Here is a 23,227-nt window from a genome sequence, read left to right as displayed (position 1 = left end):
TGAAACTAAATACCTAGCAACTCTCCACCCTGGCGCACACACTCCACACTCACACAGATAGACTGCAAATCCGCTGCCTCCTTCCCTCCCCAACCCTGCTTCTCTCAGCATTTCTTTCCCCGCCTCCCTCTCCTATTCAAATTTTCCAGCCCACAGCTGAAACTGACTTCCGCAATCCTGATGGAATAAATCCAGCACCCCTAGTCATCCGCCCACATAGCCACACTCCCCAGCGAACGGAGCCCAGAGTACAGATCCCTATCAGAAGGTAACATTTTCTACTTGCTAGATCTTTTAGCTTCTCATTCCTTCCTTTCTCCATCTTAGGGGTATTGGGGATGTAGTGACTTGGGGATAAGGTTGAGATTTGTAGGCTGTGTAGGTGAAAACAGCAATATGCCCATCTTAGGTCATTTCCTGGCCAAATAAAATTTGCCTGGAAATCTTTAGGATTCCTGCTACGATTTATATGTATGTATACATAGTTGTTAGTGAAAGCTAAGGATATGGGGAATCCTTTGCCCATCCCTTAAAGAGTGGCCTCTCCTTGTAGGGTTTTCTGTTTTGGCCAAAGGTACCAAAAGGGTTAACTTACTAGCAGGGAGGAGGACTGGTGCCCAGAGGTGCTTTTATACACTGTCTCAAAGCCCTTAACACTCCAGATATTAAATGTCTTGTTGAATGTTTTGCCAGTCTGTAAAGATTACACAAAAATGGGACTGTAAAATAAAAAATGATGCAAGCTGTATAACTTGCTTCGACTGTAAATTGTTCTTAAAATGAGGAACACGGAATTAAGCAAGCCGCTGTAAGAAATGAGTGAAGCTAGAGTAAACTGAAAGCTGTGAATTTAATGATCATAGAACACTGCTTTTTTGTCTTACATTCTTCTAACAAACTTTGGTTCTGAAGCTTTTTGGCCTCTGAGGCAATCACAGAGGTTTTTTGTTGTCAGGAAAAGAAAGAAAAACTTTACTGCCCACAGCATCTGGTTGAGATTAGGGGCAGTTTCCCGCCTGAGGAGGGAGCAGGAAGAGAAAGGAGGAACAAATGCAAAAGACTAAGGAGACAGTAAACATCGAGAGAATAGGAAATACTGTCAGCTGTTCCGGATCCTCTCCTGGCAAGATCTGGGAAAGTATCAATTTGGGGCAAGGGAGTAAATAATGCCTTGAAGAAATGATCAGGAAGCAAAACTTAGCTGGAAATCTCTCCTTTGTGTATTCTCCAACCCCCTTCCAGCCTCCAGCCTTGTCCATCTCCTTCAAGTCTGCAGGGGACATTGGAGGAAACAAGTGCTGAGTCCATTCTGACGGTCCTTTTTCTATTCCATTTCTGGTTTTGTGTGTGTGTGTGTGTGTGTGTGTGTGTAAGTGTAAGAGTCCATTCTGACTGTCCTTTTTCTATCCCATTTCTGGTTTTGTGTGTGTGTGTGTGTGTGTGTAAGTGTAATCTCCCTAGGTCAAAATACTTGGAACAAGATGTATCAGCACCCAGTCCAAACCCAGACCCTTCCTATCATTGTTTATCATATGCAAATCACCCTCAATTCTTTGTATTCTTTCCTTATAAATCCTTGTTTTCCTTTGCATCATGGTCCCAAGGAAGACCTTCTTATCTTTGGGTTCATGATTTCCTCAGAATTATTATGTGTGCATGCATTTTTCGGGTGAATGGGACTATAATGGGTTACAATATTTTATTAGCTTCTCAAAGGAGTCCATGACTCCCAAAGGTTAAGAACCACCTGTCTGGGAATATAGCTCCAGCTGTTTCATTTGCACATGTACATGAAAACATATGCACAAGGGTGCTTACAGCAATACTACTTGTAAAAAAGAAAAAACATAAATGTACAAAAATAGGTGATGACTTAAATAACAGAATAGGCTATATTCTCTTAGCACTGGGAGAGATCACTTAATTCCTTGCCCTCTCTTCCTAGTTCCCTCCTACCTTAAGAACAAAGAAGCAGAAAGAGGTCATGCCAGGAGAAAGGAGGGTACCTGGTTCTTGACAGGAGTAACATATCCTTTCTTTCGATAGTCAATGGAGTCTGGAGCTCTGCTTTCCAGGTCTGGGATATAGAAGGTATCATTACTGTGGGAATGAGAGGGGGGTACTTTGAGTCCAGTCATCTTCTGAACCACCTCTTCACTGGTCTGGGATGAAGAACAAAAAGGCAAGGCATTAGCAGGGAACTAAGGCAAACAGGGCAAATAGGCCAGGAGCTGAGGTTCCCCTTGGCAAACAGAAGAATCTCCCCTAATTATCCCCTTCCCCAGGATGTGGGGGCTCGAGGTTCTTCTGCTGCTGCCCATGGCAAGCTTTGCTCTATATCCTGAGGAGATACTGGACACCCAATGGGAGCTATGGAAGAAGACCTACGGGAAGCAGTATAACAGCAAGGTGCCTGGGGACCTGGAGGGGAGCATGGTTGGGGAGCTGGAACTGGAGACCTCAAGTCTTAATTTCCAGACTCCCTTCTTCAATCTGAATACCTTAACCACTCCAACCAAGGAAACCTGCCCCTGTTCTCTAACTTAACATACAGTTTCATTCCTACTCCTTGACTCACCCTCCCTCAAGTTCTGACCTTTGTCACATTTCTCTTTGGGGAAGTCTTCTCAGATTAATGCTATTCATCCATAAGCAATTTTCTGTACATCTCTCCAGAGCTTTGCATTCTGTTTTTTGTATTTGTTTGCATATTTCTTTTTATATGCTCTTAATAATTCCATGGTGAGTTCCCCAATTAGACTGTAAACTCTGTATGATTGTAAGTTTCATCTTCTCTCCTAAAAACCTCCACAGTATTACTTATGTAACTTTATACACAGGACACAGTCTGTGCCTGTACTGACTATGCTCTGTTTAGGTGGATGAAATCTCTCGGCGTTTAATTTGGGAAAAAAACTTGAAGCATATTTCCATCCATAATCTTGAGGCCTCTCTTGGTGTCCATACATATGAACTGGCCATGAACCACTTGGGGGACATGGTGAGTTGAACCTCAGCTCCTGGCCTACTTGCCCTGTTTGCCTTAGTTCCCTGCTAATGCCTTGCCTTTTTGTTCTTCATCCCAGACCAGTGAAGAGGTGGTTCAGAAGATGACCGGACTCAAAGTACCCCCCTCTCATTCCCACAGTAATGATACCTTCTATATCCCAGACTGGGAAAGCAGAGCTCCAGACTCCATTGACTATCGAAAGAAAGGATATGTTACTCCTGTCAAGAACCAGGTACCCTCCTTTCTCCTGGCATGACCTCTTTCTGCTTCTTTGTTCTTAAGGTAGGAGGGAACTAGGAAGAGAGGGCAAGGAATTAAGTGATCTCTCCCAGTGCTAAGAGAATATAGCCTATTCTGTTATTTAAGTCATCGCCTATTTTTGTACATTTATGTTGTTTGTTTTTTTCTTTTTTACAAGTAGTATTGCTGTAAGCACCCTTGTGCATATGTTTTCATATACATGTGCAAATATTTATGCAAAATAAACCCTAAAATTGGAACTGCTAGGTCACAGGGAACCATTTCCAAAAAAATTTTTTTTACGATCTTAACACTCTCACCAGCAGGAGGATGCCACTTTCCCCTCAATCTTAACAATGCTGATTATATCAACCAGATCAACAACTGAGTTAACATTCATTCAACAAACATCTTTTTCAGAACCCACCAGGTATAGTGCTAGGCGGTGGAGATTCAAGATGACTAAGACATAACCCGTGTCCTCAAGAAATCCTCAGTCCTAAAAAATAGAACAGGGAAGAAAGAAAAATGTATAATCTAGCTGAACAAACACTAATAGTAATAGCACTTTTTGAGAGATTGTTGTGTGTCAGAAACTTCTAAATCCTTTACATGAATTAACTTTTTAAATCTCCATAATCCATAATTGAGTAATCATCCACATTTTACAGATAAGGCACAGAGACGTTTAGTAACCTCCCCAAGGTCACAGATCTTGTGGGTTGCAAAGCCAGTGCTCCACTCCACTACAGCCAATGGTAACAATGGTAACAATAGTTATCAATGCAAACAAAAACAATAGAAAAATATAACAAATATTAAACAAAGGGAAATAGGAAGACTTCATAGAAAAGGGGACATGTGTGCTGGAATTTCATCAGGCAGTTTAGAGGGAAGAAACAAAAAGGTGAACAGCAGTGATTGATAGTTGCTCTGTTATGCCTCTCAGGGTCAGTGTGGTTCCTGTTGGGCTTTTAGCTCTGTGGGTGCCCTGGAGGGCCAACTCAAGAAGAAAACTGGCAAACTCTTAAATCTGAGTCCGCAGAACCTGGTGGACTGTGTTTCTGAGAATGATGGCTGCGGAGGGGGCTACATGACCAATGCCTTCCAGTATGTGCAGAAGAACCGGGGCATTGACTCTGAAGATGCCTACCCATATGTGGGACAGGTGAGACCGCACCACACAGTTACACAGCTCAGAGTAAAGGCTCCCCGTTCCCCCAACATGATATTTTATACTGGAAACAAGTCCAGAAATACTGTTTTCTGTTCCCCTATCCTGCCTTCTTGATAGGATAATTTCCCAGAGAAGGCCAAGAAGATTGCCACAGCCCAGATTTGGGGGGCTTAGGCCACCATAACTCTGTCTCTTTGCCCTGGAGAAAACAGCACAGGTGACCCCACAGACATCTGAGTATGCCTCCGCAACCTCCTGCTCAGCTCCTCCACTCCTGTCACAGATCCCAAACCTGCCCCACTAATTTACTGAATCATGTGCCTTTATTTTGCATGATCTCAGCATGAGTTTTGGGAATGTTTATGTAAATTATGTAAGTTAACATGCTGACATGTACAAAATGAGAGAAAACATAAGTTGCTTCATACTTGTTTTTAACTTTAGAGATTAATTCACTTCCTCAGTTAGTAATAGGAAGGAGACCTTTCTTATCTAAAAGGAAGATTTAAGGGCTTTTATATACATGGGGTTGATAGATAATAGGGTTGCATAGGGCTTTTGCAATAGAAGCTTTTGAAGCAGAGATAGCAAGTTTGAATAATAAGAATGATGGCTACAGGGCACCTGGGTGGCTTTTGGCTAAGCATCTGACTTCTGCTCAGGTCATGATCTTGGGGTCCTGGGGTCAAGCCCTGCGTCAGGCTCTGCGCTCATGGGGGAGTCTGCTTGTCCCTCTGCCCCCCCCCCCCCGCACTTGTTCTCTCTCTTTCTCTCTCACTCACTCTCTCTCAAGTAAATAGATAAAAGCTTAAAAAAAGATTGATGGCTACTATGTACTAAGCCATGTGCTTAGTTCATTTTCCCATTTAATTTTCATAACAGACATGTAAGGTAAACTTATCCTCACTTTATAGGTGAGGAAATTGACACTGAAGGAGATAAAATAGCATGCTCAGATTCATACCACTTGTCATGTAGCAGCGCCAAGATTTATCTACTCTATCAGTTCATCTGCTGCAAACATTTCCAACATGTCTTCTGTGTAAATGTGGAAGATTTTCTTTAGTAGAATATAATACCTTGGAACAGAATTGTCTGAGTCTTAGGGTACATGCATCTTCAACTTTATTAGATAATGACAAATTGTTTACCAAATTGTTTGGAAACATTTATGTTCCCACGTGAATTGTATAAGAATTCCCATTGATTCCCATCTTCATTAGTATGTTTAATGTTTTTCTGGCCATCTGCATTTCTTCTTCAGTGAATTGACTGTTTATATCTTTTGTACATTTTTAATTAGGTTGTTTTTCTCTTTCTCACTGATTTTTAGGAATTTTAAAAAGATATCTGATATGAATACTGTGTGTGTTTTAGGTGAACATTTGTCTTTTTTTTTTTGAACATTTGTCTTTTTATATCTTTCAAATCAGTAAAGTTCTTAATTTCAGACTAGTAAAATTATTTTCCTTTGTAATTTGTGTCTTTAAAAAAATCCAGTAGCAATGAGTTTTATTCATTCATGTTTAATTATCTCAAATTATGTCTGTTGTAATAAATGCTCATTAATGTAAATGACTGAACAAATCCATTTCACTGGATACTCAACAACCTATATAGTAAAGTCACTTCAACATATTTTCATGGACATTGGCCACACCAAAACAGACATTAATTTGTAAATTTCATCCCATTATTATTCCATGTTGTGGTTTTTTAGCTATCAGGTATACAAGGCAGAGAAATTAGAGTTTGTACCTAAAAAAGAAAATTCTTTAATCCGTATACAATTTTCAGAACACCTGGGTCCTAAGTCCATATTTGAATTCTGGAGCTGCTACTTACAATAAGGTGCTAACTTTAGGGCACCATACTAAAGCTGCCCTAACAGATTAGCTTTTAAATTCTGACTACATCAGGCCAGTCAGTAAGATAACCTGAGTGTGGCAAAATATTCTTTTTTATTTTTTAATTTTATTTTTTTAAAGATTTATATGTTTCTTTGAGAGAGAGAGAGAGCACACACACACGAGCACAGAGGGAGAGGGAGAAGCAGATTCCCCACTGAGCAGAGAGTCTGATGTGGGGCTCCATCCCAGGACCTTGAGATCATGACCTGAGGGGAAGACAGACACTTAACCAACTGAGCCACCCAGGCACCCCAAAATATTCTTTTTTAAATTGTTATTCTTTTGATGACTTTTTGTTGTCACTTGATATAAAAAATGTAAATTCTGGGGCACCTGGGTGGCACAGTTGGTTGAGTGTCAGACTCTTGGTTTTAGGTCAGGTCATGATCTCAGGATTGTGAGATTGAGCCCTGCAAAGGGCTCCATGCTTAGTGTGGAGTCTGCTTGAGACTTTGTCTCCCTCTCCCTCTGCCCGTTCCACTCACGCTCTCTCACTCTCTCTCTCAAATAAATAAATCATAAAAAAATTAAATCCCAACAGTATATACAAAAAAACCCCCACCCCAAACCAGGTATACGTTTACAATTTTTTCCATATTGATTAATCCAGGCAGCCAATTTAAAGGATTGTGTAACTATGTTAAAGAAAAAGAAATTAAATACCAGAACTAATAGTTGATTACTCATCCATTGACAGCTTATATCGATTACATGGTACTATATTAATCAGTTTGTTGAGAGACACTTTAATAGCTCAGACAGTTTGAATAAATGAAATTTACATAATATCTGAAACCTTAATTTGGAATAGAAAGAGCATCTGACTTCTAATTTCTGTTCTCCTGCCCCCTCAAATGATCTCTTCAACATTTGAGAGCAATGTGGAATGATTTTGGTCTCATAATCAATTAAAATGAAGAATGAGCCATATAAGACACATACTCCATTTTTATTTTATTTATTATTTTTTTTAAGATTTTTATCTTTAAGTAATCTCCACACCCAACGTGGGGCTCTAACTCACAACCCCAAGATCAAGAGTCACATGTTCTACCGATTGAGCCAGGCAGGCACACCCATATTCTATTTTTTTTAATATTATGAATCTTGAGCTTATATCTACTTTACAGTTTTTAAAAGAAGTTATTATCTAAAACTAAAAGAACTTCTCATATTAACACATGAATGAATGGAGGGAAGTAAAGAAAAATAAAACTTGAAAAGAGATCTGATAGAGCAGCAGTCAGGTAATATAGTAATTTAAGTTCATTCCAGCCATAATGCAGCTTATTCTGACTTCAAAGTATCATCACATGACATTCTTCCAAATCCATTCCCAAGATATTTTTATTTACTTATAGATTTGCACAGTTTTTGGCACTAGGAGGCATCAAGGTTTGGATTATATGGCAGAAAACAAAGGAATCCTGAGAAATTAAGACAGGAGACTACTGTAATCTTAGAATATCATGTCAAATGCTGCCATTATTGTTAATAGTTAGATAACGTGTTCTTATAGATTCAACTTTAGGGTTTTGAAGGGGTAGTCTGAAGGAAAATGAATTGCCAAAAAGAATACACCACCTTGACATGGTTTGCCATAAGACTTCGTAACTGTGGCTTGCCAATGAAACATATTATTCTTAACTGGACCTCCAGAACATAATGTTGGAAATCCACAGACTAAATTGCTAAGTTCCTTTTTAATTTGCTTTAATGACATGTTATGTGCTTTCAAGAGCACAAGCCAAAACTCTTTGCCTCATACTAGTTCTCCTGGTATATATATATATGGGGCCCAGGTCTTCCCTCTAGCTGGGCCTTGGCTTTGGCCTCCTCCCCACAGAGCAGCTGGTGACTCCCTGCCCTCTGAGGCTTACACGTACTACATGGCCAGAATATGATCTGTGCTTTTAAAAGCACCTTGTTCCAGAAATCTGTCTCTACCCTGAGGGAATAAAATGTTCTCTCTCTTAAGTTTGACAATGTTTTCTTTCACATTTATGATTTAAAACTACCGAGAGCTGATTTTTCTGTATGTGCAAGGTATCCACTTTTTCATGTTCTTTTTTTATAGTTGTCTAAAATGGTGAGGGGAGAACAGACCCTCTCTAAAGACTCTAGGTCTGCTTCCCCTGTCAGTTCGCTGACATCACTCAGAGCATTGGTGGAGTTTCTCACCCACCAGTTCCTGGCCTGCTGCTTTGTCCTAGTCCTGTTTTAACCTCCTTTTTTTCCAGGATGAAAGTTGTATGTACAACCCAACAGGCAAGGCTGCTAAGTGCAGAGGGTACAGAGAGATCCCTGTGGGGAATGAGAAGGCCCTGAAGAGGGCAGTGGCCCGAGTGGGACCCGTCTCTGTGGCCATCGATGCAAGCCTGACCTCCTTTCAGTTTTACAGCAAAGGTAAGGATCTGTTCCTAGAGAGCACAATCAACCATCTCTTATGTGGGCTTGGCACCTTCTCGAAGGCCACTGAGCATTTGCAGTACTTAGTTTCCGCATTTAGACTGAGTCTGACCGAGGGAAATGGAACAGCTGCTACAGTGCAGCCATCTCTCTGTCACCAATCCTCTTGACAGGGCAGGATTCTATAGGGTGGCCCTTGGACTGCAGAAAGCTTCACCTTGATAGTTTGTTTCCTAGGTGTGTACTATGATGAAAACTGTAATAGCGATAATCTGAACCATGCGGTGTTGGCAGTGGGCTATGGCATCCAGAAAGGAAACAAGCACTGGATCATTAAAAACAGGTAATGATGGGGATACTAAGTTTGTCACGCAGTCACCCTGTTAACACTCAACCTCAACTCCAATTTCCCAATATTTCTTTCTCTCACTTCAGGAGAAGGTTGTCTCAGACTTTTTAGTTCTGCCTTCCCAATTAGAGGCTATTAATTCTAACATTTAATGGCCAGACAGTAGTACTCAGAGTCTGTGTCGGGCGGCTGCTCCACATGCAAGGTGCTTAGTTGTACAGAAAGGAACAGAATGTTTGCCTTCAGTGATCTCAGAGCCCCCTAAGAAAGACCTAACTAACCAGAAGATACAGTAGCACCAAGAAACCAGCAGAAGGTTTAGAATTATGTAGTTTTTTCTTTCTTTTTTCCTACAAGGTGATCAGTTTCTTAGGAAGCTTTCCATCTTCAGTCTGTTTGAAAGCAGTAAGGAACCAATGTAAAGGTTTAGTATCCTCTTGTGCAACTTTTTGCCTGTCCAGATATACTTAGGATAACATATATAAAAACTGGCCGAAGATTTTGAAGTCTGTGAAGAGAAACACTTTTTGGAAAGTAGATATGACAACAACAACAAAAATTAGTGTTTCCTTCCCTATTGTTGGGAATAAATAAAACTACACAGTACTTCGGTTCCCCATTTCTCTTTAGCCCCTTGTGACTTTGGGGGGCAGACTTAATGAGAATTATACTTTTCCTTTCCTCATTGGCCAATACCAGCCTGGCAACAACACTAACTAAACTTTCTGTCCTTAGTGCCTCCAGGGAATGGGAGTCCTAAACACTGGGGAGTTCACAGGCCAAAACAGTGCTATAAGCAAGTGGGGCTGCTGCCTAGAGGACTGGCAGGGTAGACTGTGTAGATCACCATCCCAACTAAGGCTGAACCCAAGCACCTTTCTAAGAAGGTGCTCCTTCTCTCACAGCTTCTGTCCTGTCTTCCCCCTTTCTTGACTCCCAGCCCCAAGTACTTACTCTGTCCTTTCCTGGTCAGGTGCCAAGGGTGGAGCCTGCATCCAAGATTGCTGGGAGGAATAAGGGACACACTTAAGCAGGATCAGGATCACTGGAGACTCCTAGAGAAGGGAATAGGAGTAGGGTGCGGGTCTTAAATAAAATGTATTGGGTAACTGGAGAATTTGCTGGTTGGGGGAAAGACTGAAAACAATTTAGGAAGATATATAGACCAGTCTCCTCTCCCATGCCCCCTTGTCTTCCATTTTCTCCACTTTTTTCCTTAGCAATCTAATTCATTCTCATAGTTTCATTCATCTCTCCTTTTGGGTTTACCCACTAAGACCAAGATCACCTGCTTCAGCCTCTGTTATTTCTTTCTTATGCTCTAGACTCATGTTTTCAAGATTACACTTCCTTAAACAGGAATTGGACCATGTTACACTCCCAATTTGAAACTTTCAGTGTCTCCTCCACTAGGATGGGCCACAGAGTCGAATTCTTCAGGCTGGCAGTAAAGATAATTCAACCGGATCTCAATCTACCTTTCCAGACGTATCTCCTACTATGTGCCTGTGAGGCACCCTATTTTTCAGCCACATGATCTTAACACACGTCCCATGCTTTCCTGCCTCTAGTATTCATTTAATATTCCTCTGCTGGCATCCCATTTCTTTGGGCTTACTTCAAATGCTACCTCTTGAATTAAGCCTTTTTTGATCCGTTGATCACAAGCAGTCTCTCCTACCTTTGAAGCCCCATAGAACATTATGCCTCCTCTTCATTCCTTTAAACTCTTCAAAGGTAAAAACTGTTTTATTCATTTTTTTATACCATCAGTACCTAGCACAATGGTCAGTAAGTGTTTTAATGAATAAACAAACTGAGGGTACTAAGTATTTTCCTTCATTGGTCCTACAGCTGGGGAGAAAACTGGGGAAACAAAGGCTATATCCTCATGGCTCGGAATAAGAACAACGCTTGTGGCATTGCCAACCTGGCCAGCTTCCCCAAGATGTGACTTCAGCCAGCCAACCTCATCCTGCTTCTCCATTCCTTCCACGATGGTGCGACATACTAATGTACTTTGCAAGGGAGTCGGTGTGCTTTTCTTGAAGCAGATGTAGCAATGTAGAGATTGTCCATTCAATTTCCCCACTTGTGCTTCAAGTGACACCCCTACTACTTTCCTTCTCTCCACCCAAGGCCTTTATTTTTCACTGTGGCCGCAGTAGGAATTTCCCTAACAGGTGTGCATTCTTAGGCTAGGAGGTGTGACACAGCCTGTGGACTGTTGTCCTGTGGACTATTGTCCTGCGGACTGTTGTCCTGGGGGCTGATGCTGTGCAAAATCAGAGGCTAGAGATCTTCAGGTAGATTCTCATTCACAGTGACTAGTTAGCTTTAACCACCTAGAGGAATAAGGTGACCTGACCTCTCAGTCTCCAAGTTCACTTCTTCTATATCCTGAAGATAGAAATTTCTATGTTTTCCATCCCAGTTCATAAATCTGTTCATAGATCTTTGGTACAAGTTTATTTGATACAAGAAATGTGTTTTCTTTTTCCTTCTTTGCATTTTTAAAGTAAACCAAGTATTTATCTCTTGTCTCTAATTTAATAAATACCTATTTAGTAAACATTCATTTTGTGTCAGATACTTTGCTAGGTGCTGGAGACAGAAATATGGGGGAAAAAACATATATTTGAGGCGCCTGCCTGGCTCAGTTGGAGGAGTGTGCAACTCTTGATCTTGGGGTTGTAAGTTTGAGCCCCATGTTGGGTGTAGAGATTATTTAAATAAATAAAACTTTAAAACAAAACAAAAACAAAAAATATGTATTCCTTATATTTGATGTGCTCCCAGTTTGCTTGGAGAGTCTCTCACATAAACAGTTCATCCTAATTCCTTTATTTTGTTCATCTTCAACATTTATGAAGTGCTAACTATGTACTAAGAACTTTCTAAATTTCAGGGATTCCATGGATATAAGGAGACTTCAATATTTAATTCTATCTGTAGGGGAACCAGATTAAGTGACACATAAACCTGGGTCTTGAAAAATATCTTAAGGCCCTTTCTGAGGTTCTACAATCTAAACATTTGCTGTCATCAAAAGAGGACACTAAAACTCTTTATAATGGTTTCTAAGCAGTATTAACGCTAAAAGAAAGTGGCTGACTAAAAATAATAAATCAGCACAACCAGTTTTGCCATTTTTCACAAAATGTTTATTGAGCACCTATTATCACCACTAGAAAGAGTTCACACTTATTCAATATTTATCAGGTATCAGGCACTATTTTATTTCATTCTACACAAAAATTATTTATTTTTGTGTGTAAATATTTATTACCCTGTGGTAAGCAGTGTATTTAAGGGTAGGAGGATGAAACAAATTAGTAAGACATGGCTCTGACCTCAAGAATGTTATAGACTAGTGACAGACATATAAACAACACCACCCATAATGAAATAAATACTATTATGCAAGCTCAGGAATGAATCATTAATTCTTAATAGGATTTTAGATGAGGCTTCAATGAGAAAAGAGCTTTGAAAGATCTGAATGGGCAGAAAAATGGGTGTGGGGATGAGGTAGGGGGAGGGAGGGAGGGAATATCGGGCAGAAAATCTTGGGTGAACAGAGGCGCCTAGAGAGCTGCAGGAATGGTGAGGGCTGGTGTGACCCAAGAATAGGGTGCAAAGGCATCTATAGTAGAACTGAGGTGAGCAATGTGGATTGGAGTTAAATCCTGGAAGGCCTTGAATGCCTTCTATGTCTCAAGAACTTCATGCTTTATTTTATAGATACACAGGCATTTAGTGGACATCAAATATTTTTGAGCAGGAGACAGACATGATCAGATCTATATTTTAGCAACATCCCTCTGTCAGGCAGTGTTGTAAAGAACAAATAACAGATGGAGAACAAAATGGAGATGCAAGAAATTGGAGAAAAGTCAACATTTAGGAGACACAGCACATATTCTGTTTCTTCTCAAAGAAAGAATACTGCACAGAAGAATGACTCCTGAACTTTTTTGAAGGTTAAGTATGAGTTTGGCAGATGGGAAGGTGGGAAAAGGCCTTCCATGCCCAAAGGATAGCATATTCAAATATATGGGCATGAAAGAGAACTTTCAGCAATCTGCAAGTAGTTTTTGTTGAGCTTTGGAAGTGCTAAAGATGAGCTTGAGAGATGTCTGACTCCCCACTGGGCAAATCCAAACTGTTCTGTCATTTTGATCTGGGATTTTTTCCTTCTGCCTAAAGAACATTCTTTTATTTATTTATTTATTTATTTATTTTAAAGATTTTATTTATTTATTTGACAGAGAGAGACAGCGAGAGAGGGAACACAAGCAGGGGGAGTGGGAGAGGGAGAAGCAGGCTTCCTGTGGAGCAGGGAGCCCGATGCAGGGCTCGATCCCAGGACCCTGGGATCATGACCTGAGCCGAAGGCAGACGCTTAACGAATGAGCCACCCAGGCGCCCTAAAGAACATTCTTTAGAATTTCCTTTTGTACGGATATGTGAACAACAAATTTACTCTGTTCCTGTATGTATGTGAATTTATATCTAGATTTTCTATCCTGGTACATTAATATGTATACTTGATCAGTATCATACATTTATACTGTTTTCATATCTAATGGATTAGTCTTCCTCTTATTACCCTCCTTTTCTAGAATTCTTCCTGAATATTCTTGCTTTTTATTTTTTCCATGTGCTCTTTAGAATCAGCTTGTCAATTTATCAAAAATCCTGCTAGTATTTTTATTTAGATCATGTTAAATTTATATCTTAATTAGGGAAAATTGACCTCTTTATACTACTGACTCGTACTATCTGAGAATAAGAAATACCTTTATATTTTTTCAAGTATTCTTTTGTGCCCTTAAAGATATTGCCCATTTCTTGCTAACCTTTTTGCAACCCAGGATGTTTATCTTTTATTATTATTTTTCGCAGGTTTTTTTTTTATCTTTGCAGTTTAAATGGGGTCTTTTCCAACATAATTTCTAATTAGATGTATATTTGAAAGCTCTTGATTTCTTTTTTTTTTTTTAAGATTTTATTTATTTGAGAGAGAGAGAATGAGAAAGAGAGAGCACATGAAAGGGGGGAGGGTCAGAGGACAAAGCAGACTCCCTGCCAAGCCCGGAGCCCGATGTGGGACTCGATCCAGGGACTCCAGGATTATGACCTGAGCTGAAGGCAGCCACTCAACCAACTGAGCCACCCAGGTGCCCAAAGCTGTTGATTTCTGTTATGTTAGTTTTTATACTCAGATACCTTACCTTGAATTCTCTTTTTGTTTATACATTTTTCAGTTGATTCTCTTGGATTTTTTTTAATACACAAGTGTATCACCCACAGAGGTAAATTTTACCCTCTTCTTCCTGATTTTTATCTCTAATTTCTTCCTTTCTGTTTGCATTAGATAAAACTTCCAAAATGATGCTAGAGTTGATAGATCCTGACCTAGAAATGTTATTATTTTTATAGATGCATGGAATTCCAATTAATTTAACTGAATCCCAATAAGTCAAAATTTGTATTTCCAGTGTTCTCAGTTACAAAAAAGACTGCAATTAAAATTGATATTTTAACATAAGTTTTAGTGATCATACATTTAAATCTGTCATATAATTTTTTATTTCTTTAATAATAACAATATTAGCTAACATTTATTGAGCTTTACTATGCAGCTTATACCATGTTAAATGCCTTACACATAGTACTCTTGTTATTGGTATTTTACAGATGTCAAATAGCTTGCCCAAGATAAGCTAGCTAGTAAATGGCTGAGCCAGGACTCATACACAGGTCTTTTGTTTTTCTGTCTCCTTTTACACATTTTATCATTATTTTTAACTTTATGTTATGGAACATTTTAAACATATACAAAAGGAGAGAGAGTAGCAGAGTGAAGCCTCATGTACCCATTATCCATCTTGAACAATTATCAACATTTTCCAATCTTATGTCATCCATTCCTCTTCCATTTTTTTTTAATTTAGTATTTTAAAGCAAACCCCAGATATCATTTCACTCATAGTCATTATACATCTCGGAGGATTTTTTTTATATAATCACCATGCTATTAGCATGCCAAACAAAATTAACAATTGTTTCTTACTGTCATTTACTATTCAGTCCATTTTTAAATTTTTCCAGTTGTTTAAAGGTGTCTTTTTACTGTTAGTTTATTCAAATCAGTATCCAAACAGTTTTACACATTGCACTTAGTTGTTATTAAGTGTACTGTATTCTTTGACAATCACATCCCTACTTGCACTCCCCCAACACACATACTTTTTTTTTCTTCTTATAATTGATTTCATGGAGAAGCCAGATCATTTGCCCAGTAGAATGTCTCATACTCTAGATTTGGCTGATAGCTTGTTCTTTCTGAATCTAAGGTCCTAGTGTGTTTAACCCCTGCAATATGCCCTGTTTCTCACTATCCTTCGACGAGGAATGAAAACTTACAAGTGACAGCCCATTAAACTTTTAGTGGCACAGATATTCTAGAAATCCTGGAAGTTTTATTCTTTTTACAGTACATACCCTTTTGGCTGAAAGTTCAGGTTCTTCAGCTCTTGGAAAGCCTTTATGAATCATTGACAGGCTTCATAATATTTATAAGCTGAGTTTGTCCAAGGACTTCAGGAACCAGTTCTTTACTTCTGGGTGAAACCTAAGCTTAAAGGCTTGGTTTCCTGAGACTCTTTCTATATATAGATTTGCAGGGTAAAGATGCTATGCTTTTGCAGATGACAAGATTGTATATATAGAAAATTCTAAGGAATTAACTAAAAAACTATTAGAACTAATAGATGAGCTCAGCAAAATTGCAGGGTACAAGATCAGTAAATTAATTTTATTTCTATACAGTAGCAATGAACAAACTGAAAATGAAATCAAGAAAAAATGCCATTGGGGCGCCTGGGTGGCCCAGTCAGTTAAGCGTCTGCCTTAGGCTTGGGTCATGATCCCGGGGTCCTGGGATGGAGCCCAGCATCAGGCTCTCTGCTCAGTGGGGAGCCTACTTCTCCCTCTGCCTGCCGCTCCCCCTGCTTGTGCACTCTCTCTCTCTCTCTGTCAAATAAATAAATAAAATCTTAACAAGAAAAGGAAAATGCCATTTACAATAGCATAAAAAATAAAATACTTAGGAACAAATCTAACTAAAGTGCAAAACTTACACTCTGAAAACTACAAAACACTGGTGAAAGAATTTCAGAAGACCTAAATAAATGGAAAGACATCCCATGTTCATGGGTTGGAAGATAATATTAAGACAGCAGTATTCCCCAAATTGATCTATAGATTCAAAAGAATCCCTATCAAAATCCCAGCTGGCTTCTCTGTAGAAATTAACAAGCTGACACTAAAATCATACAGACATCCAAGGGACCAAGAATAGCTAAACCAATCTTGAAAAAGAATAAAGTTGGAGGACTCACACTTCCAAATTTCAAAATTTACTGCAAACCAACAGTAATCAAGACAGTGTATTACTGTCAAGAAGCTACAGATCAATGGAATAGAATTAAGAATATAGAAATAAACTCTTTTATTTATGTTCAATTGTGTTTCAATAAGGGTGCCAAGACAATTCAAGGGTGAAAGAATGGTCTTTTCAACAATGGTGCTGGGACAAGTGAATAATCACGTGTAAAAGAAAAAGTTGGAATGCTACCTCACATCATACACAAAATTAATTCAAAATGGTTTAAAAATCTAAGAGCTAAAACTAAAACTCTTAGAAAAAAATACAGGGCTAAATCTTGGCTCTTGAGACATGACACCACAAGTACAAGCAACAAAAGAAGAAAACAGATAAATAGATTTCATCAACATTAAAAAGTGTGCATCAAACTGTCACTCAAAATAGTGAAAGATAACCCACAGAATGGGAGAAATTTTTGCAAATCAGATATCTAATAATATCCAGAATATATAAAGAATTCCTAGAACTCAACAACAGCAAAACAGCCCAATGTAAAACTGGGCAAAGGACTTAAATAGACATTTCTCAAAAGATACAGAGATGGTCAATAAACATGTGAAAATATGCTCACCATTAGGGAAGTGCAAATCAAAACCATGAGATGCCATTTCACATGGGGCTATTATGAAACAGAATGGCTATTACGACAGAAAATATTAAGTATGGCAAGCATGTGGAAAAATTGAAACTCTGGAACATTGCTGGTGGGAATGTAAAATGGTGCAACTGCTGTGTAAACAATATGATGGTTCCTCAATTAAACATAGATTTACCTTATGATCTAGCAATTCCATTCCAGATATATATCTAAAAGAATTGAAATCAGGGACTCAAACAGATATTGCACACCAGTGTTCTTCACAGCATTATTCACAATAGCCAAAAAGCAGAAACAACTCAAGTCTCCACCAACAGATGAATGGATAAAGAAAATGTGGTATACACATACAATGGAATATTATTCAGCCTTCAAAAAGAATTAAATTTTATATACTACATACTACAACATGATAACTGATACATACTATGGCATGGAAGAACACTGAAAACATGATAAGTGAAATAAACCAGACACAAAAGGACTAACAACTCCACTTATATAAGGCATTTAAAATAGGCAAATTTAGGGACATAAAGTAGAATAGGCTATAGTTATTTGGAGAGGCTGGGGAGGGGGTAGAATAGTGAGATACGGTTTAATGGGTGCAACATTTCTGTTTGGAATGATGAAAGGGTTCTAAGGGGAGGTCGTGGATTTATGGGGACAAAGAATGTATTGGGGGATGCCTGGCTGGCTCAGTTGGTTAAGTGTCTGACTTTGGCTCAGGTCATGATCTTGGGGTCCTGGGATCAAACCCCACATTGGGCTCCCCACTTAGTGGGGAGTCTGCTTCTCCCTCTCCCTCTTCCTCTGCCCCTCCTCCTGATTGTGCTTTCTCTGTCTCTCAAATAAATAAAATCTTTTTAAAAAAGAATATTTTGGAATTCTCTATTTTCTGCTTAATTTTGCTGTAAATCTAGAACTCTAAAAAAATCATCTATTAAAAAAAAGTTCTAGAAATAGATAGTGGTGATGGTTACACAACATTGTGAATGTACGTAATGCCACTAAGTTGTATACTTAAAAATTATTAAAATGGTAAATTTTATGTGTATTTTATCACAAATTTTTTTAAAAGAATCAGAGAAGTTCTGGGGACTACTGAAAACTTTATTATCCAGCCATGTAATTTTGAACTAAACATTGCTCAATCACTGTTTGTTATTCCTATCTTCTCTACTTTTCTTATGGCCTATATTAGCAAATTCTGTCCCTTCATCTTCAAAATATGTGAATCTGGCCACTCCTTTACCTCTACCATGACCCCCCAGTTAAAGTCCCCATCATTTCTCACCTGGGCTTCTGTGGTAGCCCCACTAACCCCCCACTCCCATGTAACACTGCTTTACTGTAGCCCACACTATATTCTCTGTACAACAAACCACATCACTTCCCTGTGTAAAGCCCTCCCACTATACTTTCATTTAAGAAGCTAGGCACTGTTCTGGGAATTCAGCAGTGACAAAAATCCATGACCTCTCGGAGCTTATATTTTAGCGAATTTAGAATATAATACAAAATTCTTAAGTGGCTACAAGTATGATCTGGTCTTAGGCTACCTCCCTGACTTCATTTCAGCCCATGGCCCTATGAAGAGTATTTCTCTAAAGAAAATAAGAATTCTGCTGAAAAGGAAATAAGGGGTAAAATGGTTGTTGTTAAAAAATGTTCATGTCTAGGGACGCCTGGCTGGCTCAGTCAGAAGAGCATGGAACTCTTGATCTCAGGGTCATGGTTTAAGCCCCACGCTGAGGGTTAGAGATTACTTAATAAAATACTTTCTTTTAAATGTTCATGCCTATATAAAAAAGTACTTACCAATGCCCCCTTCCCAGAGAGAAAACCCAGGGCTTTATCTGGTTGTTGTGCTCAGCTATAAGACCAGGATTTTTTGGCTGATGTATGTAGTCTTATTCATCAATTTGGAAATGGCCCCTTGAGGCCAGGCAACCTAAAACTTATCTAATATCTAATATATCTAAAAAATGATGATGAAGAAGAAACAGGTAACTACAATGAAAAGTCTAACTCTGGGAAGGGAAGAGTCGATGGAAATAGCACACAGCTATCATTATTCTCCAGCATATATTATATCCTTCTAGGCAGGAATATGGAAGATTCTCCCTGGTGGTGGAGTGAGTTTCTTGGCCAGCCAATTGGGAATCTCCATGTCTGTCATCTATAAGGATCTTCCTTATTGTCCACCATGACCTCTGGTTCTTCCTGCTAGATGATCTTGCTTGTCCTTATTCTTCATGGCTATGCCAGAAGTGGGCATAGGGAAAATGCCCTTTCTGGAGACTACCCAACTTCAGCTGTGGTACAAGCTGGGAGCCTAGACAAGCAACAGACTGTTAGGCTTGGGTTTCTTTGGCAACATAGTTTTCATAAAAGGTTCAATTCCTTCTGCTGGTTACCACAGCCAAAAAAAATTTTTTTCCAGCCAAAGGGATGCAAAGCTTTGACAGGCTAATCTTGACATACACCCATCCCTGGAACTAAGGGTGAAGTTGCTTCTAAAATCTAGGAGTGTGTGTGTTTTGGGGGATGGTCCCCATTTTAAAATCCCCTTCTATTGCCACAAGAAGGGGAAATGGAAGCTAATTGACAAAAATAATTTACACTGTCAGACATCCTTTGGCTCAGGTATTTTATTTTAAGACTTTATTTATTTGAGAGAGGATGAGCAGGGGGAGTGACAGAGGGCCGCCCAGCAGGGAGCCTGATGCAGGGCTTGACCTGGGGACTCCAGGATCATGACCTGAACTGAAAGCAGATGCTTCACCACTGAAGAGAAGACAGATGCTGTTCACATTTATGACATTTTCATGATACATTCACAAAATAATGTCAGTCTCTGGTAGATATCTATAAACTCTCCCCTTTCCTCTTCTCAGACAACATATTGAAATGCACTTATATCAAAGTGATGTTATTACAGAGATAACCTGAATCTGCTTTAATTCTTAAATATATCACTTGCAAATTGTGGTACTTTATTACTACTAACAAATTTATTGTGACTTACTTTGCAATTGATTGTTAATGCATCAAGTATGTCACACCCATTATACACTTGGAGGAAAGATCTTATCTTTGGCACCCCAAGTGCTCCTTAGTTATGTCTTGTTTTGATCTCTTGGTAAAATTGGGGCACCTGGCTGGCTTAGTCAGTGGAGTGAACGACTCTTGATCTTGGGGTTGTGTGTTTGAGCCCCACATTGGGTGTAGAGATTACTTTAAAAAAAAAAAAAGATGATCTCTTGGTAAAATTAACCTTCCTCCTTAGAGCAAACATTGCCAGGTGACAGAAAGAAGCAAAGACGGACCCAGGATAATGGGGGACATCCACTGGGATCAAATATTTCCAGTGAAAAATGCACCAAGCAGATAATCTATACAGAAAGTATTAGAATTAATGTATATTTTTAATTTAGAACATTTCTATTTTTCCCAATGATTCAAGAATGCTGTTTCTTTCTCTTTCTTTCTTTCTTGTTTTTTTTTTTTTTTTTTTGGCTGGGTAGAGCATACTTTATTGATGGCACATGCCAGGATAGGGCTCCCCAAGCCCCTCCCCTTCTCAGGGGTTCTGGGATGGAAATTGTGTAGAGTTCGGGAGATTCTCAGCATGTTGGGGGATGAGTTGGGGCAAGGACTCCCCAGCTGCTGAGGGCCTCTCTCTCTTGCTCTCACTGGGACTGGTGGTCCAGGGGGCTCTTACTCCTTGGAGGCCATATGAACCATAAGGTCCAACATCCCGTTGCTGTAGCCAAATTCATTGTCACACCAGGAAATGAGCTTGGCAAAGTGGTCTTTGAGAGCAACGCCAGCCCCGGCATCGAAGATGGAAGAAAGGGTGTCACTGCTAAAATCGCAGGAGACAATCTCATCCTCAGTGTAGTCCACCATGCCCTTGAGGGGGCCCTCCAATGCCTGTTTCACCACCTTCTTGATGTCATTGTATTTGGCAGCTTTCTCCAGGTGGCAGGTCAGATCCATGACTTGACATATCGTGGGTGGGGACACGGAAGGCCATGCCAGTGAGCTTCTCATTCAGCTCAGGGATGACCTTGCCTATAGCCTTGGCAACACCAGTAGAAGAAGGGATGCCCTTGGCCATCACGGCACAGCTTCCCAGAGGGGCCATCCACCGTCTTCTGGGTGACAGTGATGGCATGGATTGTGGTCATGTGTCCCTCCACAATGCCAACTTTGTCATGGATGACCTTGGCCAGTGAGGCCAAGCAGTTGGTGGTGCAGGAGGCACTTTTGACTATCTTGAGAGAGTTGTCATAATTCTCATGGTTCACACCCATCACAAACATGGGGGCATTAAAAGGGGCAGAGATGATGACCCTCTTGGCCCCACCCTTCAAGTGAGCCCCAGCCTTCTCCATGGTGGTGAAGACCCCAGTGGACTCTACAATATACTCAGCACAAGCATCACCCCATTTGATGGTGGTGGATCTTGCTCCTGGAAGATGGGAGATGGGCTTTCCATTGATGACAAGTTTCCCATTCTCAGCTTTAACTGTGCTGTTGAATTAGCCAGGGGTGGAGTCATACCAGAATATGTAGACTATGTAGTTGAGGTCAATGAAGAGGTCATTAATGGCAACAATATCCACTTTGCCAGAGTTAAAAGCAGCCCCGGTGAGCAGGTGCCAAATACAGCCAAATCCTCTTACTCTGACCTACACCATTGTGTTTCCAGGATGGACGCAGCTGGCCCTGCACCAGAGGATGCAGCTGTCTGTCGAATGGAAGAGGAGCAGAGAGCCCTGTTTTCATTCCTCAAAGTGTGAACTGGATAATTTTAACATAAAGGTAATTAATTTTCTAGTCTCCTATACTCTATTAAGGGAATTCATCTCATCTTGTGTATTTCTTCGGCAGAAGGGTCAGTAATAAGTGATCTAACTTTGAAAGGATGTGAGGCTAAAAGAGGGTGACTAAAACCTGGACAAGGCACTAAGCTTCCTTATTCTGCTTTCATTTCCCTTTTCCATATCATTCAGATGCTTATCTGTGATCATCTGTGATAGAAGAAGGGAGGCAGCATTCTAAGAATTAGGTAAGATTTAGAAATGTACTACAGCAGATTTCCTTGTTTTTTTGTTTGTTTTTAATCTCTCTACAGATCATCATCAACTTATGATGGGGTAACATCCACATAAACCTATCATAAGTTGAAAATATTGTAGTTGAAAGTGCATTTAATACGTCTAACCTACTGAACACCATAGCTTAGCCTTGCCTACTTTAAACATGCTCAGGACACTCATATCAGCCTACAACTGGGTAACAACATTAACACAAAGCTTATTTTATAATAAAGTGTTGGATATTTAATGAATACTGTACTGAAGGTGAGAAACAAAATGGCTGTGTGGGCACAGGATAGTTACAAGTGCATCGGCTGCTTAGCCTCGTGACCGTGTGGCTGACACACAGCTGCATCTCCCTGCTGCTATCCAGCATCACCAGGGAGTATCGCACCACACATCACTAGCCCAGGAAAAGATCAAAATTCAAAATTTGAAGTAAGGTATCTACTGAATGCATATCGCTTTTGCACCATCATAAAGTTGAAAAATTGTAAGTCATGGACCATCTGTAGCTAAATAAATTTGCAATGGCAAGGGTGCCCCATTTCCAAGGAAGCTACCATACAAAAACCCAATTTACAGCTGTAAAATGTTGCAGGATGATTTTAATTTTATAAAATGCATTAAATGTACACAGGGTGGACTGTGTAATAACATGTTCACTCAGTGTATTTTAATACTATATTTTTGGGGGGATGCCTGGGTGGCTCAGTCAGTTAAGCATCTGCCTTCGGCTCAGGTCATGATCCCAGGGTTCTGGGATGGAGCCCCGCATCCGGCTCCCTGCCCAGCGGGAAGCCTGCTTCTCCCTCTCCCACTCCCCCTGCTTGTGCTCTCTCTCTCTCTCTCAAATAAATAAATAAATAAATAAAATCTTTAAAAAATAATAAATAAATACTCTATTTTTTATGGACTTTTTTTTTTTTAAGATTTTATTTATTTATTTGACAGAGACACAGTGAGA

At 39.7% G+C, this 23,227-nt stretch overlaps 1 protein-coding gene and 1 pseudogene across 2 annotated transcripts; one reads left to right on the top strand and one right to left on the bottom strand.

Annotated features, from left to right (window-relative positions):
* The first annotated feature begins 14 nt into the window (after positions 1-14).
* Positions 15-11,669, top strand: CTSK (cathepsin K). 2 transcript variants are annotated; one of them, XM_021688130.2, is made up of 8 exons: positions 23-268; positions 2,286-2,409; positions 2,879-3,001; positions 3,087-3,242; positions 4,200-4,418; positions 8,578-8,743; positions 8,984-9,089; positions 10,950-11,669. In XM_021688130.2, exons 2-8 carry the CDS (start codon positions 2,287-2,289, stop codon positions 11,047-11,049), a joined length of 993 nt encoding a protein of 330 aa, XP_021543805.1. In that variant the 5' UTR covers positions 23-268; position 2,286; the 3' UTR covers positions 11,050-11,669. The 2 variants fall into 2 exon arrangements, with proteins under 2 accessions (XP_021543806.1, XP_021543805.1); XM_021688131.2 differs by lacking the exon at positions 8,984-9,089 and having other exon boundaries at positions 15-268.
* A 9,203-nt stretch (positions 11,670-20,872) lies between these two features.
* On the bottom strand, positions 20,873-21,858 carry LOC110578471 (annotated as a pseudogene).
* Positions 21,859-23,227: the final 1,369 nt, after the last annotated feature.

Source organism: Neomonachus schauinslandi, chromosome 4, assembly GCF_002201575.2.
Source record: "Neomonachus schauinslandi chromosome 4, ASM220157v2, whole genome shotgun sequence".
NCBI lineage: Eukaryota > Metazoa > Chordata > Mammalia > Carnivora > Phocidae > Neomonachus > Neomonachus schauinslandi.
This window is presented reverse-complemented; position numbering and strand designations above follow the sequence as displayed.

Excerpts from the sequence above, each read along its gene's own strand:
- CTSK (XM_021688131.2), top strand. The coding sequence starts at position 2,287 with ATGTGGGGGCTCGAGGTTCTTCTGCTGCTGCCCATGGCAAGCTTTGCT. Across the intron at positions 4,419-8,577 it reads CCTACCCATATGTGGGACAG|GATGAAAGTTGTATGTACAA; the intron begins GTGAGACCGCAC and ends CTTTTTTTCCAG. Across the intron at positions 8,744-10,949 it reads CTTTCAGTTTTACAGCAAAG|CTGGGGAGAAAACTGGGGAA; the intron begins GTAAGGATCTGT and ends TTGGTCCTACAG.